The sequence below is a fragment of the Ipomoea nil genome, unplaced genomic scaffold (genome assembly GCF_001879475.1).
Source record: "Ipomoea nil cultivar Tokyo-kokei standard unplaced genomic scaffold, Asagao_1.1 scaffold2216, whole genome shotgun sequence".
Taxonomy (NCBI): domain Eukaryota; kingdom Viridiplantae; phylum Streptophyta; class Magnoliopsida; order Solanales; family Convolvulaceae; genus Ipomoea; species Ipomoea nil.
Window position 1 is genome coordinate 181,244 of NW_017618644.1, and position 17,084 is coordinate 198,327.

Here is a 17,084-nt window from a genome sequence, read left to right on the forward strand (position 1 = left end):
TCACTTTGCGCTTCGCGATTAAGGATTAGGGAATGGGTTCTCTGGGTAGGGATTGAAATCGATTTTTCAAATTTTCCTATATTACATTTCTTCTCCCAATTTTCCTATATTACATTAAATTGATGAATGGATGCCACATATTCTCAAATTGCTGCCACATCTACAAAAAAACACACATCTATGCCAAATCACCTCCACATCACCAACTTATTACCTTTAACTTGAAGGCTACCTGTAAAAAAGGCTAGGTGAACAATTTTTTTTGGTTTGTGAATCGAATAATCACTTATGTAAGATTAGGGTGCAGGATGACATTTCGTTGTTGGTTCATGGTGCTATTCGACACTTGAGCCTTTTATATTAAGTTTCAACTAGTGCAATATATTCAATAACATCATCATGTATTATACACTTAGCTTGTTCACTTAAATTATTTGGTAAGTTATATACTTGAAAAAGGCAAATTATGAACCAAGATTCACCTAGCATGGTGGGCCTTGGTCCAAAACAACATCATTTTATATTAAGTATCAACTAGTGCAATATATTCAATAACATCATCATGTATTATACACTTAGCTTGTTTACTTAAATTATTTGGTAAGTTATATACTTGAAAAAGGCAAATTATGGACCAAGATTCACCTAGCAAGCTAAGATTTGTTCACTTAAATTATGTATTATATTCATAATATTTGTTCTATATGTCTATAAACTAAACCTTATTCCTTAATGTTCATACACAATTATTCCTAAAATTTCAAGATATACACAATAATATATAAACAAAATTTCATAAAATTCCACATATACACACAACAATTCATAATTGACCCACTAACTTATAAAATTAAATATATATACACAATTATTCCTAAAATTTCGAAAATATACACAATAATAATATATAAAATTCAAAATTCAAAAAATATATATACATAACTATTTTTAATTTATAATATATATATATATATATATATATATATATATATATATATATATATATATATATATATATATACACGTACGTACCTTGCAGGAGAGGCGGCGAGCGGCGAGCGAGGACGACGTGCGGCAGTCGCGAGGACGAGGACGACGGCTTAGGACGACGTAGGGCGACGGCGAGGCAAGGACGACGTAGAGCGACGGCGAGGCTGAGGACGACGTAGAGCGAGGCTGAGGACGACGTCGACGTGCGGCGAGCGAGGCTGAGGACGACGTCGACGTGTGGCGAGCGAGGCCGAGGACGAAGTCGACGTGCGGCGAGCGAGGCCGAGGACGACGGCTTAGGCGGCGGTGGAGAGCATCGGTGGCGTAGGGCGTTCGGCGGCGTGGGAGTTTGGAGCAGATGAGTGAGGAGTGTGAAATGTTGAGTGTGAAATATTGAGTTTGGGAGTTTGGGCGCCGATCTGAGTATAATTATATTTATTATTATTATTTTTTTTAAATTTGAGTATACGGCGTCGGCGTTATACGTCGCCGACGCCGTATACCATTTTAATATTTTTTTTTAATTATTGGAGATACGGTGTCGGAGATTAATTCTCCGACGCCATATCTACTATTTATTTTATTTTTTTTTTTTAAATTCGAGTATACGGCGTCGGCGATATACGTCGCTGACGCCGTATACCATTTTAATTTTTTTTTTTTAAATTATTCGATACGGCGTCGGAGAATTAACTCCGACGCCGTATCTCCTATTTATTATTTTTTTTTTTAATTTGAGTATACGGCGTCGGCGTTATACGTCGCCGACGTCGTATACCATTTTTTTTTAAAAAATTATTAGAGATACGTCCGACGCCGTATCTACTATTTATTTTTATTTTTTTTAAAATTCGAGTATACGGCGTCGGCGATATACGGCGTCGGCGATATACGTCGCCGACGCCGTATACCATATATATATATATATTTTTTATTTGAGATACGGCGTCGGCGACGTATAACGCCGACGTCGTATCTTGTATTTATTTTTTATTTAATATACGGCATCGGCCATACCAAATAACCGACGTCATATGTATTTTTTAAAAAAATAAAAAATAATTTTAAATATTTAACGTCGAATTTTCAAAAAATCGACGTTATAATGTAGACGTTAAGTCCGTTTTCTGTAGTAGTGAAGCCCTCACACCACCTGAAATATTCATAACAAATCCTCATATGAGAGTTAAAGAACTACATGATACTAAGAAAATTTTCATGATTTATGATTTTGTTGACTTTTGTTGCATAAAACTTGCTTTAATCCACATACAGATTGCCATAGAGAAATAGAGCTAACATACCTTATATAGAACATGAACACTTACTACAGTAGAATTGATCTCATTGTCAAACTAATTCAAGCTTGAAATTGATTCTTTGATGCTGAAGTCACCAACCGCATCTAATTGGCCAGCATCTAATTTGATGTGACTTCATCAACCGTGTGGAGTAGAGCGAGTGGCAGGAATTGGTTGAGCCTCACCAACCAAGATTTGTGATTCCTAAGACATTGATCTCTTCAACCGATTTTATCAAGATAAGTGGTGGTTCTTGCTTTGTAACAACAATGTTTCTTGCTCAATCCCCTCTATTCTAACAAATGTAAAAAGTTTAGTACAATTGCAACTTCATACAAACCAGATTTCAGGATTGATTCTTTGAGCGTTAGGGAATTTGTCGAGCCTTCCAAGTGTTCATTTTGGTTGGGCCAATCAAAGTGAATGTTGTGTGCATCATTGGCTCCTTTTAGCTTAGCTCTCTCTTGAATATAAGTGAAAGAGATACGTTGATAATATGATTTTTGTCCCTTCTCTATTACTTCTTTTGATATATATATTTTCAGCATTCAATTTGTGCAAGTAATGCATACACATTTTTTTGAAACTATTCATGTTAATATATTCATACAACAAAACCAGAACCTTTAAATCCAATATAATTATGGGACTGAAACAACAATCACCCAAAAATAACAACAATATTGTTGACCTATTTTAGATTCAAATATGTTTTTTTTTTTTTTTTTTTTTTTTGGAATAAGGGTCAAATAGACCATCGAACTGCACACAATAATGCAATTAGGCCACTGAATCTAAAAAAAAAAAACAATTAGACCAATGAGGATCTATCGGGACAGGTGGTTAACTACCACAAGTCGAGTATTTGTTATAGCAGGAATACGAGTAATGTGGATAGGGAAAGTGTGGCCCAAGTTTTGGGGGTGGAGCAGGCACCAAACTTTGGCAAGTATTTGGGTCTACCTCCGTTTGTGGGTAGGAATAAAAAGGCAGCTTTTGCATATATTGAGGATAAAATACGCCAAAGAATTGGGTCGTGGAATAAAAGGCTATTGTCTCAGGCAGGGAAAGAAATACTGTTGAAAAGTGTGGCACAATCTATGCCTACCTTCTCAATGAGTGTTTTTTTGCTACCTATATCAGTATGCACGGCTATAGAAAGAACGATGAATAGATATTGGTGGGGTTCTGGGACGGACAACCGAGTTCACTGGAAGGCTTGGGACAAGCTATGTGTTCCTAAGAAGTATGGTGGATTGGGTTTTAAGGACCTACGTGCATTTAATCTAGCTATGTTGGGGAAACAGGCATGGCGAATGCTCACTAAGCCTGATTCCTTAGTAGCTCGTGTTTACAAAAGCCGATATTTTCCCAGGGATACTTTCTTTGATGCGCAGGTAGGAAATAATCCTAGTTTTTGTTGGCGGAGTATAATCAAAGAGCATAATTTGTAGTGGGGTCAGACGAAGAATTGGGAATGGGGAAACTACATCTATATGGACCCATCCATGGTTACTGGATGACCAGGACCCTATGATACAAACAGAGATGCCTATACAGTTACGAGAGGCCAGAGTAGTGGGGCTAATAGATCAACAAACTGGTACATGGGATAATGAAATTTTATCAGATTTATTTCAACCTACGGATGTCGAGAGAATTATGAGAGTACCTGTATCCCGGGATTATAATGATGCATGGTATTGGTACGGGGACCCGAGAGGATTATATTCTGTGAAAAGCGGGTACAGACGATTGGTGGGAGATTATGAGAATAATCAAGGCCCCTTTACTAATTGGTTAGCTTTATGGAGACTAAAAATTCCACCAAAGTGGAAAATGTTCCTCTGGAGAGCTATTTGTGATATTTTGCCTACAACTACGAACTTGCTTTTAAAGAGGGTGGAGGTGAACCCATATTGTGCTATGTGTGGGATATCACATGAGAATACAATGCATGCATTAGTCTTGTGTGATTTTGCAAGAAACATTTGGGATCAATCCAACCTTACAATCCCCAATATTGTCACCGATATTTTTCATGTTTGGTTTGGGAAACTTCTAAATATTTTAGATTCTGATGGAATGTTATATGCAGCATCAATTCTATACAATATTTGGAAAGCTCGAAATGGTGCAGTTTGGGAGGCGTTTTTACCACGCCCGGGGTCCCTACTCAGAGCCGCAGCGGCAGCCAAGACCGCATGGACTCAGTCCCGCCTAGCCGTGGCTGCCACTGCCACTGCTACGCTGCCGACAGAAAACCGCCACGCTGCCCAGGCGAGTCCCACCGCCGGCCGCGGTGCTGCCGACGCTGCCGGATCCTCTGTGCCGCCAGTGAGAAGATGCAGGGTCGATGCGGGATATCTACACGAGACAGGGAATGCAACTGTAGGGGCCGTTTTATTAGATGGAGATGGAGCCTATATCTCGGCACTAACCGAGCCGCTACCGGCCTGTACGTCACCACTTATGGCTGAGGCTTTGGCGTGTAAGGAAGTTTTATCATGGCTAAAGGATCGAGGTGAACAGAATATTGAGATCTACACGGATTGTTTGACACTACAACGCTACCTTACATCATCAACCACTGCGTTTCGTTGGCTATGCCATTGATAGCTGCAGGCAAATTGCCGTTTATTTTTGCCATTGATAGCTGCAGGCAAATTGCCGTTTATTTTCACTCATGTTCTTTTAATTATATTTCTAGATCGGACAATTATTTAGCTCATGCTTTAGCCACTACGGCTTATCAGCAACCTGATACTATGTACTGGGATACTCACCCACCAGACATTATTTCAGCATTTTTCTAATGAAGCACCGCAGAAAATTTTCAAAAAAAAAAGACCACTAAACTAACCAATTTCTTTCAATTACTCTAATTTACAAGTTTTGCAAGTTAGTAACAGTCACCCAAAAAATTTAAAATAGTTTTTAAAAAAATTATTATTTAAAAATAATAAATTAAAATATATTTAAAAAAACGTTTCTTCATCTCCATGGCCGGAGATGAAGAAACGTTTTTTTTTAAATATATTTTAATTTATTATTTCTAAAAAATATTTTAAATTTTTTAGGTGACCTGTTACTAACATGCAAAACCTGTAAATTAGACTAATTGAAAGAAATTGGTTAGTTTAATGGCCTAATTGTTGTTTTTTTAGGTTCAGTGGCCTAATTGCATTATTGTGTGCAATTCGATGGCCTATTTGACTCTTTTTTTTTTCTTTTTTTTTTTTGCAAACTAGCACCAGTAACTCATTTGCACATGAGACACTACCAACAAGAAAGAAGCGGACAAGCAATGAAGACGAAGATAATGACATACCTATATCCAAAGGCGAATTAAGAAAAACTTAGAGTAATTCCAACAAAAGTAGTATCTACTACTTAATACCATACCAACTAACTATAATAAGTATTTAGATAATTTTTTTTTTTAAAAAAAAAAGCGTAAACATTAATTTTAATGTCAACTATAATGATCGAACTTCTCCTATATAATCTTGCATTGATATACTTTGAATTATTTATTTAAATACAAACATTAGATATCAATCATACAATGCGCATGTAAAACTAATCCTTTTGATAAACGCAAATCAAAGAGATAAATATAATGGTTATACTATATTTATTTCAAAATTTACATCTTTACGTTATAAAGGCAATACATATAATTTAATAGTAACTAGAAAGATTATATTCCAAAAATACAGCTAATACAAAAGGTTTTATACTGATTGTTATATATATTAAAAAATTAAAATTTACACCATAAATTTGGTACAATATAATACAACTTGTTTAATGCTCTTACAATATTCCTTATTTTTTCCATATTTAGATTAATTTCTGTTTCCAGCTGGCCAACCTAATTAAGGAGTTAGTTATGGTCTTATTGATTTTTTCTATACGAAAGAGAGTTTTGAACTTGCGATTTTCTTAAAGGATGACAGTGTATGACAACTCACATCAATCAAGTTGGTTTGTATATCTCTTATTTTACAGTTTATGAGATGACCCAGTCGCTTTTCGGCTATAGATACTTTAATTTGTAACCCATTCTCACAACTTATTCCAGGAATTGAAGTAGATTGAGAAGTGAAGATGGGATTTGGAGAGACTATCAAGAGGTACATTCACAGCAACAACGCTCATGGAGATAATAACGATAAAGGCAAAGCGTTGTACCTTATGGATTACAAAAGGCTTAAGGGGATTCTCAAGAATTGCTGGGCAAACAACGTTGCTAAGACAACCAACGAACCTTGCCATTGTACTTTCTTATTCCTTTCTCTATTTCATCATGTTTTCTCTCTAAAAAACGTGACAAAAACAAATTTCTAATCATATAAGTTTATGATTTTGAATTCCTTTGGATGGAAAAAAAAATTGGGATTTTTTGTTTTTATACAATGATGATGGATGAGATGGGAGGGCGTCGGCCGGGTTGGCTGAGTTCAACCCCGCTCGATTCAAAACGTAGTGTTGTGGTTTACCCATTACTGAAAATTATGAAATTTTTGACCACCTGAAAGTGATCTTAAATCAGTCAAGAGTCTTGTTCCGATCACTTTTGGTATCCGGAAAAAACTTTGTTGCTATTTCCGACCACTTTTTGGTATCAACTTAATTTAAGATCACTTTCAGGTGGTCGAAAATTTCATAATTTCCAGTAATGACCATTGAGGAATGTGGTTAAACGGTTAAATAGTTAATGTGTATCTACTTATAATCAGATAACCAATGAATTTTGTGGTTAAGTCGCGTGCGATTTGGGGTGTAATAATGTTACTTTTTTATTTCAGTTTGTGTTGAAGTGAGAAGGGAAAGTTATGAGGTAGAGAGGTGTTTTAGGTACAGAGTAAAAGAAGTGGTGAGACTCCATGAGGGGCGGGGAGCGGAGAAATGGATCGCAAACATGCGCCGCTATTTCTTCAACGACCGCCGACAGATAGCCAAAGAGTGCCGCCGCTTGATGCAATATGCGGCGGACAACGCCGCTATTATGCACAAAATCGTTCACAAGTACAATCAAGTGAGTCACATATCATTATATTCCCCAAATACATTATTTAACTTTTTACTTTTTATCTCTTTCAATACATCCTATTAAAATGTTAAATTAATAGAATAATATATTGTCGTAATTATTTCTTGGTGATAATAAACTTGTTTTCCTTAAATGTTAAGATACTATTCAGTATTTGGTAATTACATATTAATATATTACATTTAACGCTTATATATGTTACTAGACTACACTATAATATTCTTAGCCTTTCTTGAAAAATTCATTTTAATAATCTCTCGATCTATTTTTCTTTTTTTTTTGTTAGTAATAAACCTTTTTAGTACCATGACAATACAATATTTGATAGTCACATATTAAATATTAATATTAGACCCTATTTGGAGCAGCAGTTATACCTGGGTCCATCTTGCAAGGTGAACCTGGATTCAAAACACACAATTTACCTACTAAATGTTCAAAATTTGAATTGTAAACATTTAGTATGTAAATTGTGAATGTTCAAGATGTAAATTGTTTAATTTTGGACTCGAGTCCACATAATAATTTGCATATTTGGAGAGTTATCTCAATTTATGTTTCTTCCATGTTTGAATATGATAATTCGTTAAGAAAGTTCAAGAGTGATCAACTTGTTTCGATCCAATTTTCTATATTTATTCATTACTTTCTTTCAAAATGGAAAAAAAATATATTCCATTCAAAATAATTTACTTTCCAAATTTGAAAATAGATAGCATTTTTTATGGTAAATATCTCTCAAAATATTTAAATACAAAAATCATGCTGATACATTACTTTACTTTTGAGTAAATGCCAGCCAAGATCCTCCGAATTTGGTGGTCTTGCCACCTTTAGTCCTAAACTTTCAAATTGATCACCCGTCGTCCTCCGAGTGTCCGAATTCGACCTGTCGTAGTTCTTCAGTTAACTGTTGCTGTCTACGCTGTGAAAAGTAAGGGTAAAACAGTCTTTTTATTCAACCCCAGTCAAAACAAATCATTTACCTAAAAAAAATGTAGAACTGTAGAGCTTTATTTGCCAGGAACAAATCCACAATTGTGAAATATTCGGATTGAAATTGCGGTTTTGGCTCGTCAAAGAACGGTGTTTACATAATTGGAAATTATTGGAGAAGAAGTTTGATGGGAGGAGATTAGGGATAATTTTAATTTTTGAGAGAAATGAATTGTTTTGGCTAGGGTTGAAATAAAAAGTCCGTTTTGCTCTTACTTTTCACAGCACAGACGACATATTTTAACGGAAGGACTACGACAGATCAAATTCGAAACTCGGAGGACTGTAAGTGATCGATTTGAAAGTTTAGGACTAAAGGTGGCGAAACCACCAAACTCGGATGACCTTAGCTGGCATTTACTCCTTTACTTTTTGTCACTATTTACCTATCTTCACTTTGATCTACTTGGGCAAATTATATTATGCACCGCGGTGCATAATCGATTATGCACCGCGCGTCTTTTTTTTTTAAAATGAAAATAAACAGTGTTTGTTTTCGCCGTTTCGCACCCTTTTGCAAAAAGTAACTCTGTTATTTAGTGTCATTTTGTATATACTGCAGTTTCAGTTCAACACAACTACAGTTTCATTTCGATATAACTATAGTTTCATTCGATATTTATAGACTCAAATATGTGAAAATGTTATTTAATTTTATTTTATATACACTATAGTTTCATTAAAACACAACTACATGATCATTTTGATATAATTACAGCTTCATTGTATAATATACACTCAAATATGTGAAATGTTATTCAATTTCATTTTATATATATTGCAGTTTCATTTCACTATAACTACAGTATCATTTTGATATAACTGCAGTGTCGGTTTAGATATACTATAGTGTCAGTTGGTGTTTAATACACCAAACAAGCGGACTCCGTTAACTCTAACGGCGGACCGTTTCTTTACTTAAAGAAACGGCGCCGTTTTTGACCGCGGTGCATACGACTGATCTACTTGCCGTTGGGTTAATATTATTGTCGCTTATTATTTACATTTGTATTTTTACCTAATAAAATAATTGGATTTCAAATCATTTTATGTTTTATAAATTGAAAAAAAAATTGAATATAATTTATATTTGTATTGAAAAATGAGAAAGTAAATCTTTTTTAAAAATTTAAAAATGAACTAAACAAGTTAAAATATTTTGAATTTTGATACATACTATTTTAAGAAACTCGTTCAATGAATTTATGATATGTTGTTGGTGCAGGTTCACAATTGTAAGGGTGCAGTGAACAGAAACTGTGAATCTACCTTTGGTGCTAAAAGCTTGAATATTCTGCAATCGCCATGGTTGAAAGAATTGGGAGCTCTTTATATCAATTTGAACGAATCCAATGGTGGGAAGTTCAAAGATCTCTTCACTCCTTTCTCTTGTGATCTCAATCCTGCAGACCTTGCCATTACTTTGAATCTTTCAAAATCGTTGAAACTCGAGTATAGCATAACATGCCCTATTTGTCTGGTGAGTAATTCATTTTGCAACATTTTCTTTTTTAATTTTTCCCTTTAAAATGGGATAATTTGCTTAGTAACCACAAGGTTCCAAATATTACTCTCTATGAAAGTTGTCTATTGATCTTCACAGTTTGAGCTCATCAATTATGATAAGTAACTTAAGCTGGTTTACGTCATTGTGATTCTTTGTCAACTAAGGTCACAAGACGGTCTTCACCCATAAAGCACATTTGAGTAATGACTACATGTTTTTTCGTAAATCAAGGAACCTTAAAGTTGGGGGTAAAGTTGAAAGTGGGCATGGGTTGAACTTCACTAGAATGTTTCATTTGTTAAGGTTGTTTTCACTCACAATCTCTCATTTTGAACCATGAGGGAAACTTGTAACGGCTACTCAAGGGTTTACACTAGATAAACTCTGCACATTGTGATTCTAATCGACAAAGGATCACAATGAATAAGCCAACTCAAATTGTCCATACAACCACTCATTTTTGACCACTTTGTGATGTTCTAGAAATGAATGTTTTCAATAGTTTCTAGAAAAGAAAAGTCTTTCATTTTGATATATCGTGTTATAGAACTTCTTATATATGTGTGTGTGTACTAGGTTAATCTTGTGTATATATATGTACATGATATTGTGTATATTTATAGGATATTGTTTTCCACCCGCATGCACTGGGATGTGGTCATTTTTTCTGCAAAGAGTGTGCTTGTGCTGCGGCTTCTGTGACGATTGCCCAAGGTTTCAAGGCCGCAAGTCAGTATTCAAAATGCCCAACTTGTAGACAGGTTAGTTTGTATTCAATTTAATATACACAACCATTTTGTATTCTATGTTTCGTCATATGTTGTACATTTTGTCTACAAAATATTAATAACAAAATACCCTGAAATGATTCTACAAGAAATTCTGAAGTGATACTTAAGTTGAGACGAAACCTCCACTTATAAATAAAATTTTGTGATTGAGTTAGGTTATCGCTCACTCTCCTATTAAAGAATGATGTTTTTGCGCGTTTCAGGATGGGGTTTATGCCGATGCAGAGCCTATGAGGGAATTAGGTTTGCTTGTGAAGAAGAGGTAATTAAGTTTCATATTTTATTTTCATCCTTACCCCTATATATATATATATATATATATATATATATATATAGAATCATATTCAGGTGCGGCGAACTAGCTTTAACCTGCGAACTACTGAAGGATTACACCGCAACTAGTACGTGATTGCACCGTAACGGTTCCAGACATGTTTAGAGGATCTTTGCGGTGCAATCGTATCCGGTACGATTTAATTATGTAATAGGTGTGGTGCAATCCTTCAATAATTCACACGTTAAGATCAGTTCGCACTTAATTATGAACGTAACACACATATTAAAATAATATGTATTTAGACTTTTTTAGTACTCAGGAAAAAAGAAGACTTATTGATCCATCATCGATGCTTGTTTGGATTAAAAGGATGTGTATTTTAATATTAATATTACATATATATTTAGTCTAAAACAAAGCATACAAATAAAGAAACCTATGCATGTAACAGCTTAATATGTGTATTGTAACAACTTATTACTTCAAAATGTTAAAATTCAAAAAGTTGTTCAAAGTTACTTTTTCAATCACCCTTTTGAAAAAGTTATTTTGTATATAATCAGGGAATCAACTAACAGTTATTTACCAAACATCTTTCTACAATCAGTTAATGCTATCAACTTGTCAAACTCATTAACCCAATCAATTAACAACTATTTACCAAACACCCTATCCTCTCGTTTTTTTTTTTTTTTTAAATTTTTTTTTTAAATTTTTTTATTAAAGCACTCTAATTGAATTTCATTTGTGTGAATATGGTGATGTGAATTTATTTTAGGAACAAGAAGTATTGGAGGGAAAGGCGTGCAGCTGAATATGAAGCGGGCCTAAAGCAATCAGCGGAGGCTAATTCTGATGCATTATTCGTGTTTGCGTTCTGAATTTATTAATTTATATATTATTAGGATATATATAATGTTATATATTCTTCGTTTAAATTTTTCAGTATTTTTAAAATTTTGAATTTATTAATTTATATTTGATTTTTATAAAAGATTTTGATCTTCAATCCATTTATAGATAGAACAAATGCTTAATTGCTTGATCATCTATATTTTTCTTGATTAATATTAGAGTTTATTATTTTTCTTTTATGAATAAGTGCCCCCAAGACTTCATGTTCTTGGTGTTGGAAAAATAACATAAAATGACACTTTAAGTGGCTATTTTGTGGTATAATTATTAGTGGAGTCCACTTTTGATTTGAGTCTGGTCAAAGTGAATTCGGGTTCTTTGTAGTGAGACGAAGAGATTGATATATTGACGGATAATGAGTGAATGAAATATTGATTATCAAAGTAGACCCATTTGAGTTGGAAAAGTGAAGGGAAAATGCTTTAAAGTAGCTTTTGTCTCATATTCGTTTGGAAAGTAGGTTTGCACCACTATTTATACAAGAGTCTTTCTAAGGCTTATTGAATTGTATAGTGTAGAGGCTTTCTCTTGCACGTAGGGGTGCAAATCAAATCATAAAATGAGTCTAAGAAGGCTCGACTCGTGTAGGGGTACACTGATTTAATATTAGTTTTAATGCTATTAATTGCTTCTACTCCGCTTCTACTCCTTTCTTGGCCAACGAGTTGTTCATGATTTGCTTTAGTTCGCTAGGTTCCTTGTTTGAGTGCTTAAACATTCAACCGTAGTACGTTTTATCCTGAAAAACCTAGTTGCTTCTACTCCTTTCTTGGCCAATGAGTTGTTCATCATTTGCTCTAGTTCGCTGGGTACCTTGTTTGAGTGCTCAAACATTGAACCGTAGTACGTTTTATCCTGGAAAACATATGCTACAACGCTCCCAACACTTTTGGGAGGTAGCAAATAAGGTTTTAAGGAAAGAGCCGGAGAAGTTCACTGGCTCGAACTTCAAGAGGTGGCAGCAAAAGATGTTGTTCTACCTGACAACTCTCGACTTGCAACACTACTAAAATTTTGCGAATTTCTAACGAATAAGAAAACGTCGGAAATAATATGATTTGCATCGCAATTGCAATTTTCGACGTCTTTTCCGACGTAAAAAGGAAATCTGAGACAAAAATTGTCGGAAATGTCTGACGTACCTGATATTTGTCGTATTATGCGTCGTTAAGCTCCGGGAAGAAATGACCCATTTTTTCGATACGTTTTCCGACGTATATAACGTTGGTAATGAAAATCATTTTTATTTAAAAATATATATTTTTCGACGTACGGTTTGTTGGAAAGTTTAAAATTTAAAATTAAATGAATATGTTTCTGACCAACCGTACGTTGGTAACTTATTATTTTTAATTATCATAGAATTGGTTTCCTAGGATCTGCTACGTCGGAAAACTATTGAAAGCACAACCTATTTCATGATGGCTTCTACATACTGTACCCATGGTTTTTCACCAACAAAATTTAATAATATATAATATAAATGCCTCAATAAGTGACTAAAATAACACATATGTTTGTTTCATTGCATAAATGTTAAACATACCATAGTTATTTTTGTTTACAATACATCACTGCAAATTAAAATATATATTCAAATACATACAAAAATGCCTTAATTTGAATGAGCTCATCTTCTTTGAACTCTTATTAGGACCCCTGCAAAGCACAAGATTTCGAAGTTGGATTAGTATATAATATATAGCAATAATTATTACTCCGTATATAACAAATAAAGTGAGTATGTTAATTAAAGCAAAAAATAAATAAATTATTACATTACATTCCATTTGCAGGGTACTTTAGTTGTCATCATCTTCATCTTCTATATTATCTAGATCATTATTCTCACTTTGTTCGCTATACTCGTCAGCTTCTTCATTAATAGTATCATCAAAAGAACCTTCAAATTCACTTTCTGAATCTATATCGTTCTTGTCATTGATGTGTTCATCAGTTCCTTCAAACAATGAACTTCCATCAACTTCTTCAATTTCATATGGTTCATGCAAGAAGCTTTCTTGGTCCTCCTCATACTCTATATGTCCAATAACTCATGTCGGTATCACTTCTTGTTGAAAGGTTGAATTAAGTTTGTATTGGTCATCAAATCTGTCCCTTAATCTTACATTTATTACAGATGACCAATTTGACTTGTCTTTAGCACATGGAGGATATGACAAATAATAAACTTTGAGAAGCATTTTGAGCGATAATAAAGGGGTCATACTTTTGGTATCTTCGGTTCTACCGCACCTTAACTGATGAAATTAATTAAACCGGGGGTCCGACTTAACTAACCCGAATGAGAATATAAATAATAAATAAATGATACGAACGATATATCGAAGGCCGTGAGACCGTAAATTGTATTAAATGCCGTGGAATTAGCTATTACAATGATTCTCCAGTACAAAGTGTGTCCGTAAAGTAGATCGTGTCCTAACTGGACAAGGTGGGGGGTTTTTATACAACCCCCGCCCCTAACCGCCACCCCCTAAAGCGGGGGGTGGTTAGATCCGAGTTGACCGCGCCCGGTCTCGCGACCGGGCCGTGCTGGGGGGCCAGGCCGAGCCCGTCATGGGCTCGGGCCGGGCCCATTTGGAGGTCGGCCCGGCCTCCTGGAGAGGCCGGCCCGGCCTCTGACGTGGCCCGTGCGGGGCCACGTGGCGAGGCCCCGTCCGGGGCGGGTACGCGGCGCCGCCCCGGGACCCGTTCTTGTCCGCGCCCCCGGGTTGGTGCGGGTCGATTCCTAATATATCCGTCATCAGTCCCCCACTCTCCGAGCTGCGAGTAATCGTCAGTGAAGGAGAGTAGACGCTCTGGCCGACCTCCAAAAATGCCGACCCCGAGACGCCCGCGTCCCCGCGTTATAGTTGCCGTCCAAGTGTGCCCCTCGCGATAATGATGAGAAAACTCCCTCCGGAACATGACTCCTTCATCTGTTAGGACACATACACAGTAGAGTCCACCTAGGTCTTGGTCATCTTCTCCAAGTCAACCAATCACATCCATCCCTTCACCTTTTCCCCCCCTTTTTTTAGCATTTTGAATTTCAAAACTCCCCCTCTTCTTATCTCCCCCTCTTCTATATAAACCCCTTCTCCCCTCTCATTCTACACTTTCACCACTCCAACTCCTTCCTCTCTCCCAAAAATCCGGCGAGCCACCACCTCCTCCGGCCGTCCACCGGCGAGCCTCCGGCGACCAGTTCCGGCGACCTCCCCCCTGCGGCGGCAACCCGGCCTCCGACCGACCCCAGCTACTCCCGCGGTCCCCGTCGCCGAGCTCCCAGCCCGAGCGCGGTATGCTCCCTCTTCTCTTTTTTTTTTTTTTTTTTTTTTTTTTTCGCACCACCCTGCCGCCGCCGCGACGCTCCTGCTCCACCGTGATGCAGCTGCTCTGTCGCGGCGGCGCCGTCGCGCCACCGCCACGGGGGCGGCTCGCCGACAGCGCTCCCGGCCTGGCCTCCCGCGCCCCCATGGCGGCAACGGCCGTCCCCCATTGCCGGGGACGCGCCTCCCCTCGGCGATGGGTCACGCCGACCCCGGTCGCCGAGGCCATGCCGGCCGGCCTGTCCTGCCGACCCTAAACTGCCTCCTTTTTTTTTTTTTTTTTTTTTTTTCTGGCAGCTCCGGCCACGGCGGGGGCACGCCGGTGCCGGGCCGGGCACCGGCGACCTCGCCCGCCGAGGCCGTGCCGACCCCGGAGTCGGCCCGACCTCGGCGTGGCCGGGCTCGACCACGGCCCCGGGCCGGGGTCTCTGACGACCACCCCCTTTTTTTTTTTTTTTTTTTTTTTTTTTTTTTTTTTTTTTTTTTACGGCTCCAGCATGCCCCGTTCTTATACCCCTTCTCTTTTATCTCGTAGGTTTAGTCGGTGCATGTACACCTCTTCCGGTTCCTTGGACGATTTTTTGGACTCTGTAGATACCCACGTCCTTCCTATGGACGAAACCCACGATCCCCCCACTCCTTTTCCTGCTCATTCCCCCTCTGGGGAAGTTACCATGCCATACGAGGGTCCGTTAGACGCCCATCCTCCCGTCCTGGAGGACCCCTTTGCGGTCCCATACGAGGATCCTGTCCAGTACACCCCTTTGGAGACACTCGTCGCGGCCTCGACTTTTGCTCGGACCTCCGTGCAGGGGTTTGAGGAGGCCGAGCGCTATGTCGGATCTGCGGGCGAGGTACGCCTGCCTTCTCTGTCGGCGAATGTCACCGAGCCTCCGACACCTCTCTTCTTCGAGGTTCATGTGCAGTCCCTATACCTCGGTTTTCGCTTCCCTATCCATCCCTTCATCGAATCCTTCCTCAACCATTACGGCATTGCACCCGGGCAGTTGGTGCCGAATGCCCATTACCTGCTTCTTGCCTTCTTGCTTCGCTGCCACACCATTCGTGTCACGCCCTACCTGGATCTCTTCCAGAGTTTGTTTCAAGTTACTTCGTCCTCCGGCCAGGCCAGTAAGGGGTTCGTGGGTATAGCGGCCCGGGCGCGTATGAAGACGTTCCATGACTTCAATCAGACCAACAGAGATTGGAAACCGCACTTCGTCTTCGTCTCGGTCGGCGATCGTCGCCCGTTCCTATCTTGGAACAACAGGTTTGTGCGCCACAGGGCCCCGCTCCAGACGGCCGCTCTAGCCCGGGACGTCCATGCCTTCCGGGGCGATCGGGGAGAGATTATCATTGGCGAGATGATCACGCCGGAGAACATGCGCAGTCTGGGCTTTGTATCGGATGGGCCGCTACCACCTCGTATTTGCCCGCGCCTTCTGCGTACGCCCCAGTCGGATGCACGTCCCTTGATCGAGTTGTCGGACGATGAGCCCCCAGAGCAGTCCCCGGGATCCTCGGGTTCTTCGGGCGAGGTCTATGCCGAGCCCAGGTCCTCCGGGTCTGCTGTCGGCCCTTCGCGTGCCTCTACTCGTGGTTTGTTCCCCTTTCCTTCGCTAGACCATCGTTTGTACATATGGCTTATGGATTAACCCTTGCTCGCCTCCTTTTGCAGCGAGATCTCCCATCATGTCTTCGTTCCGTGAGCGCCTTGAGCGTGTCGTGGCGCGTGGCCCCATTGCGAAGAGACAGAAGGTTACCGCGCAGTCTAGCGTCCCCCCTTCTGAGCCTGGTGCGCCCCCACCGGGAGGGACGCGGCCGCAGGCGAGTCGCCCCCCTGTACCACCAGCTGTACCGCCCCCGTCGCCGCCTGCCGAGCACGCGACGCGGAGCTTGCCCCCTGTCGTTCG

The 17,084-nt window shown here is 38.8% G+C and overlaps 1 protein-coding gene across 1 annotated transcript; it reads left to right on the top strand.

Annotated features, from left to right (window-relative positions):
- The first annotated feature begins 6,404 nt into the window (after positions 1-6,404).
- LOC109150165 (probable E3 ubiquitin-protein ligase BAH1-like) lies at positions 6,405-9,976 on the top strand. Its single transcript, XM_019298072.1, has 4 exons — positions 6,405-6,573; positions 7,106-7,335; positions 9,572-9,826; positions 9,950-9,976. The coding sequence occupies exons 1-4, from the start codon at positions 6,405-6,407 to the stop codon at positions 9,974-9,976; spliced, it is 681 nt and encodes a 226-aa protein (XP_019153617.1).
- Positions 9,977-17,084: the final 7,108 nt, after the last annotated feature.

Excerpts from the sequence above, each read along its gene's own strand:
- LOC109150165 (XM_019298072.1), top strand. The coding sequence starts at position 6,405 with ATGGGATTTGGAGAGACTATCAAGAGGTACATTCACAGCAACAACGCT. Across the intron at positions 6,574-7,105 it reads AACCAACGAACCTTGCCATT|TTTGTGTTGAAGTGAGAAGG; the intron begins GTACTTTCTTAT and ends TTTTTATTTCAG. Across the intron at positions 7,336-9,571 it reads TCGTTCACAAGTACAATCAA|GTTCACAATTGTAAGGGTGC; the intron begins GTGAGTCACATA and ends TTGTTGGTGCAG.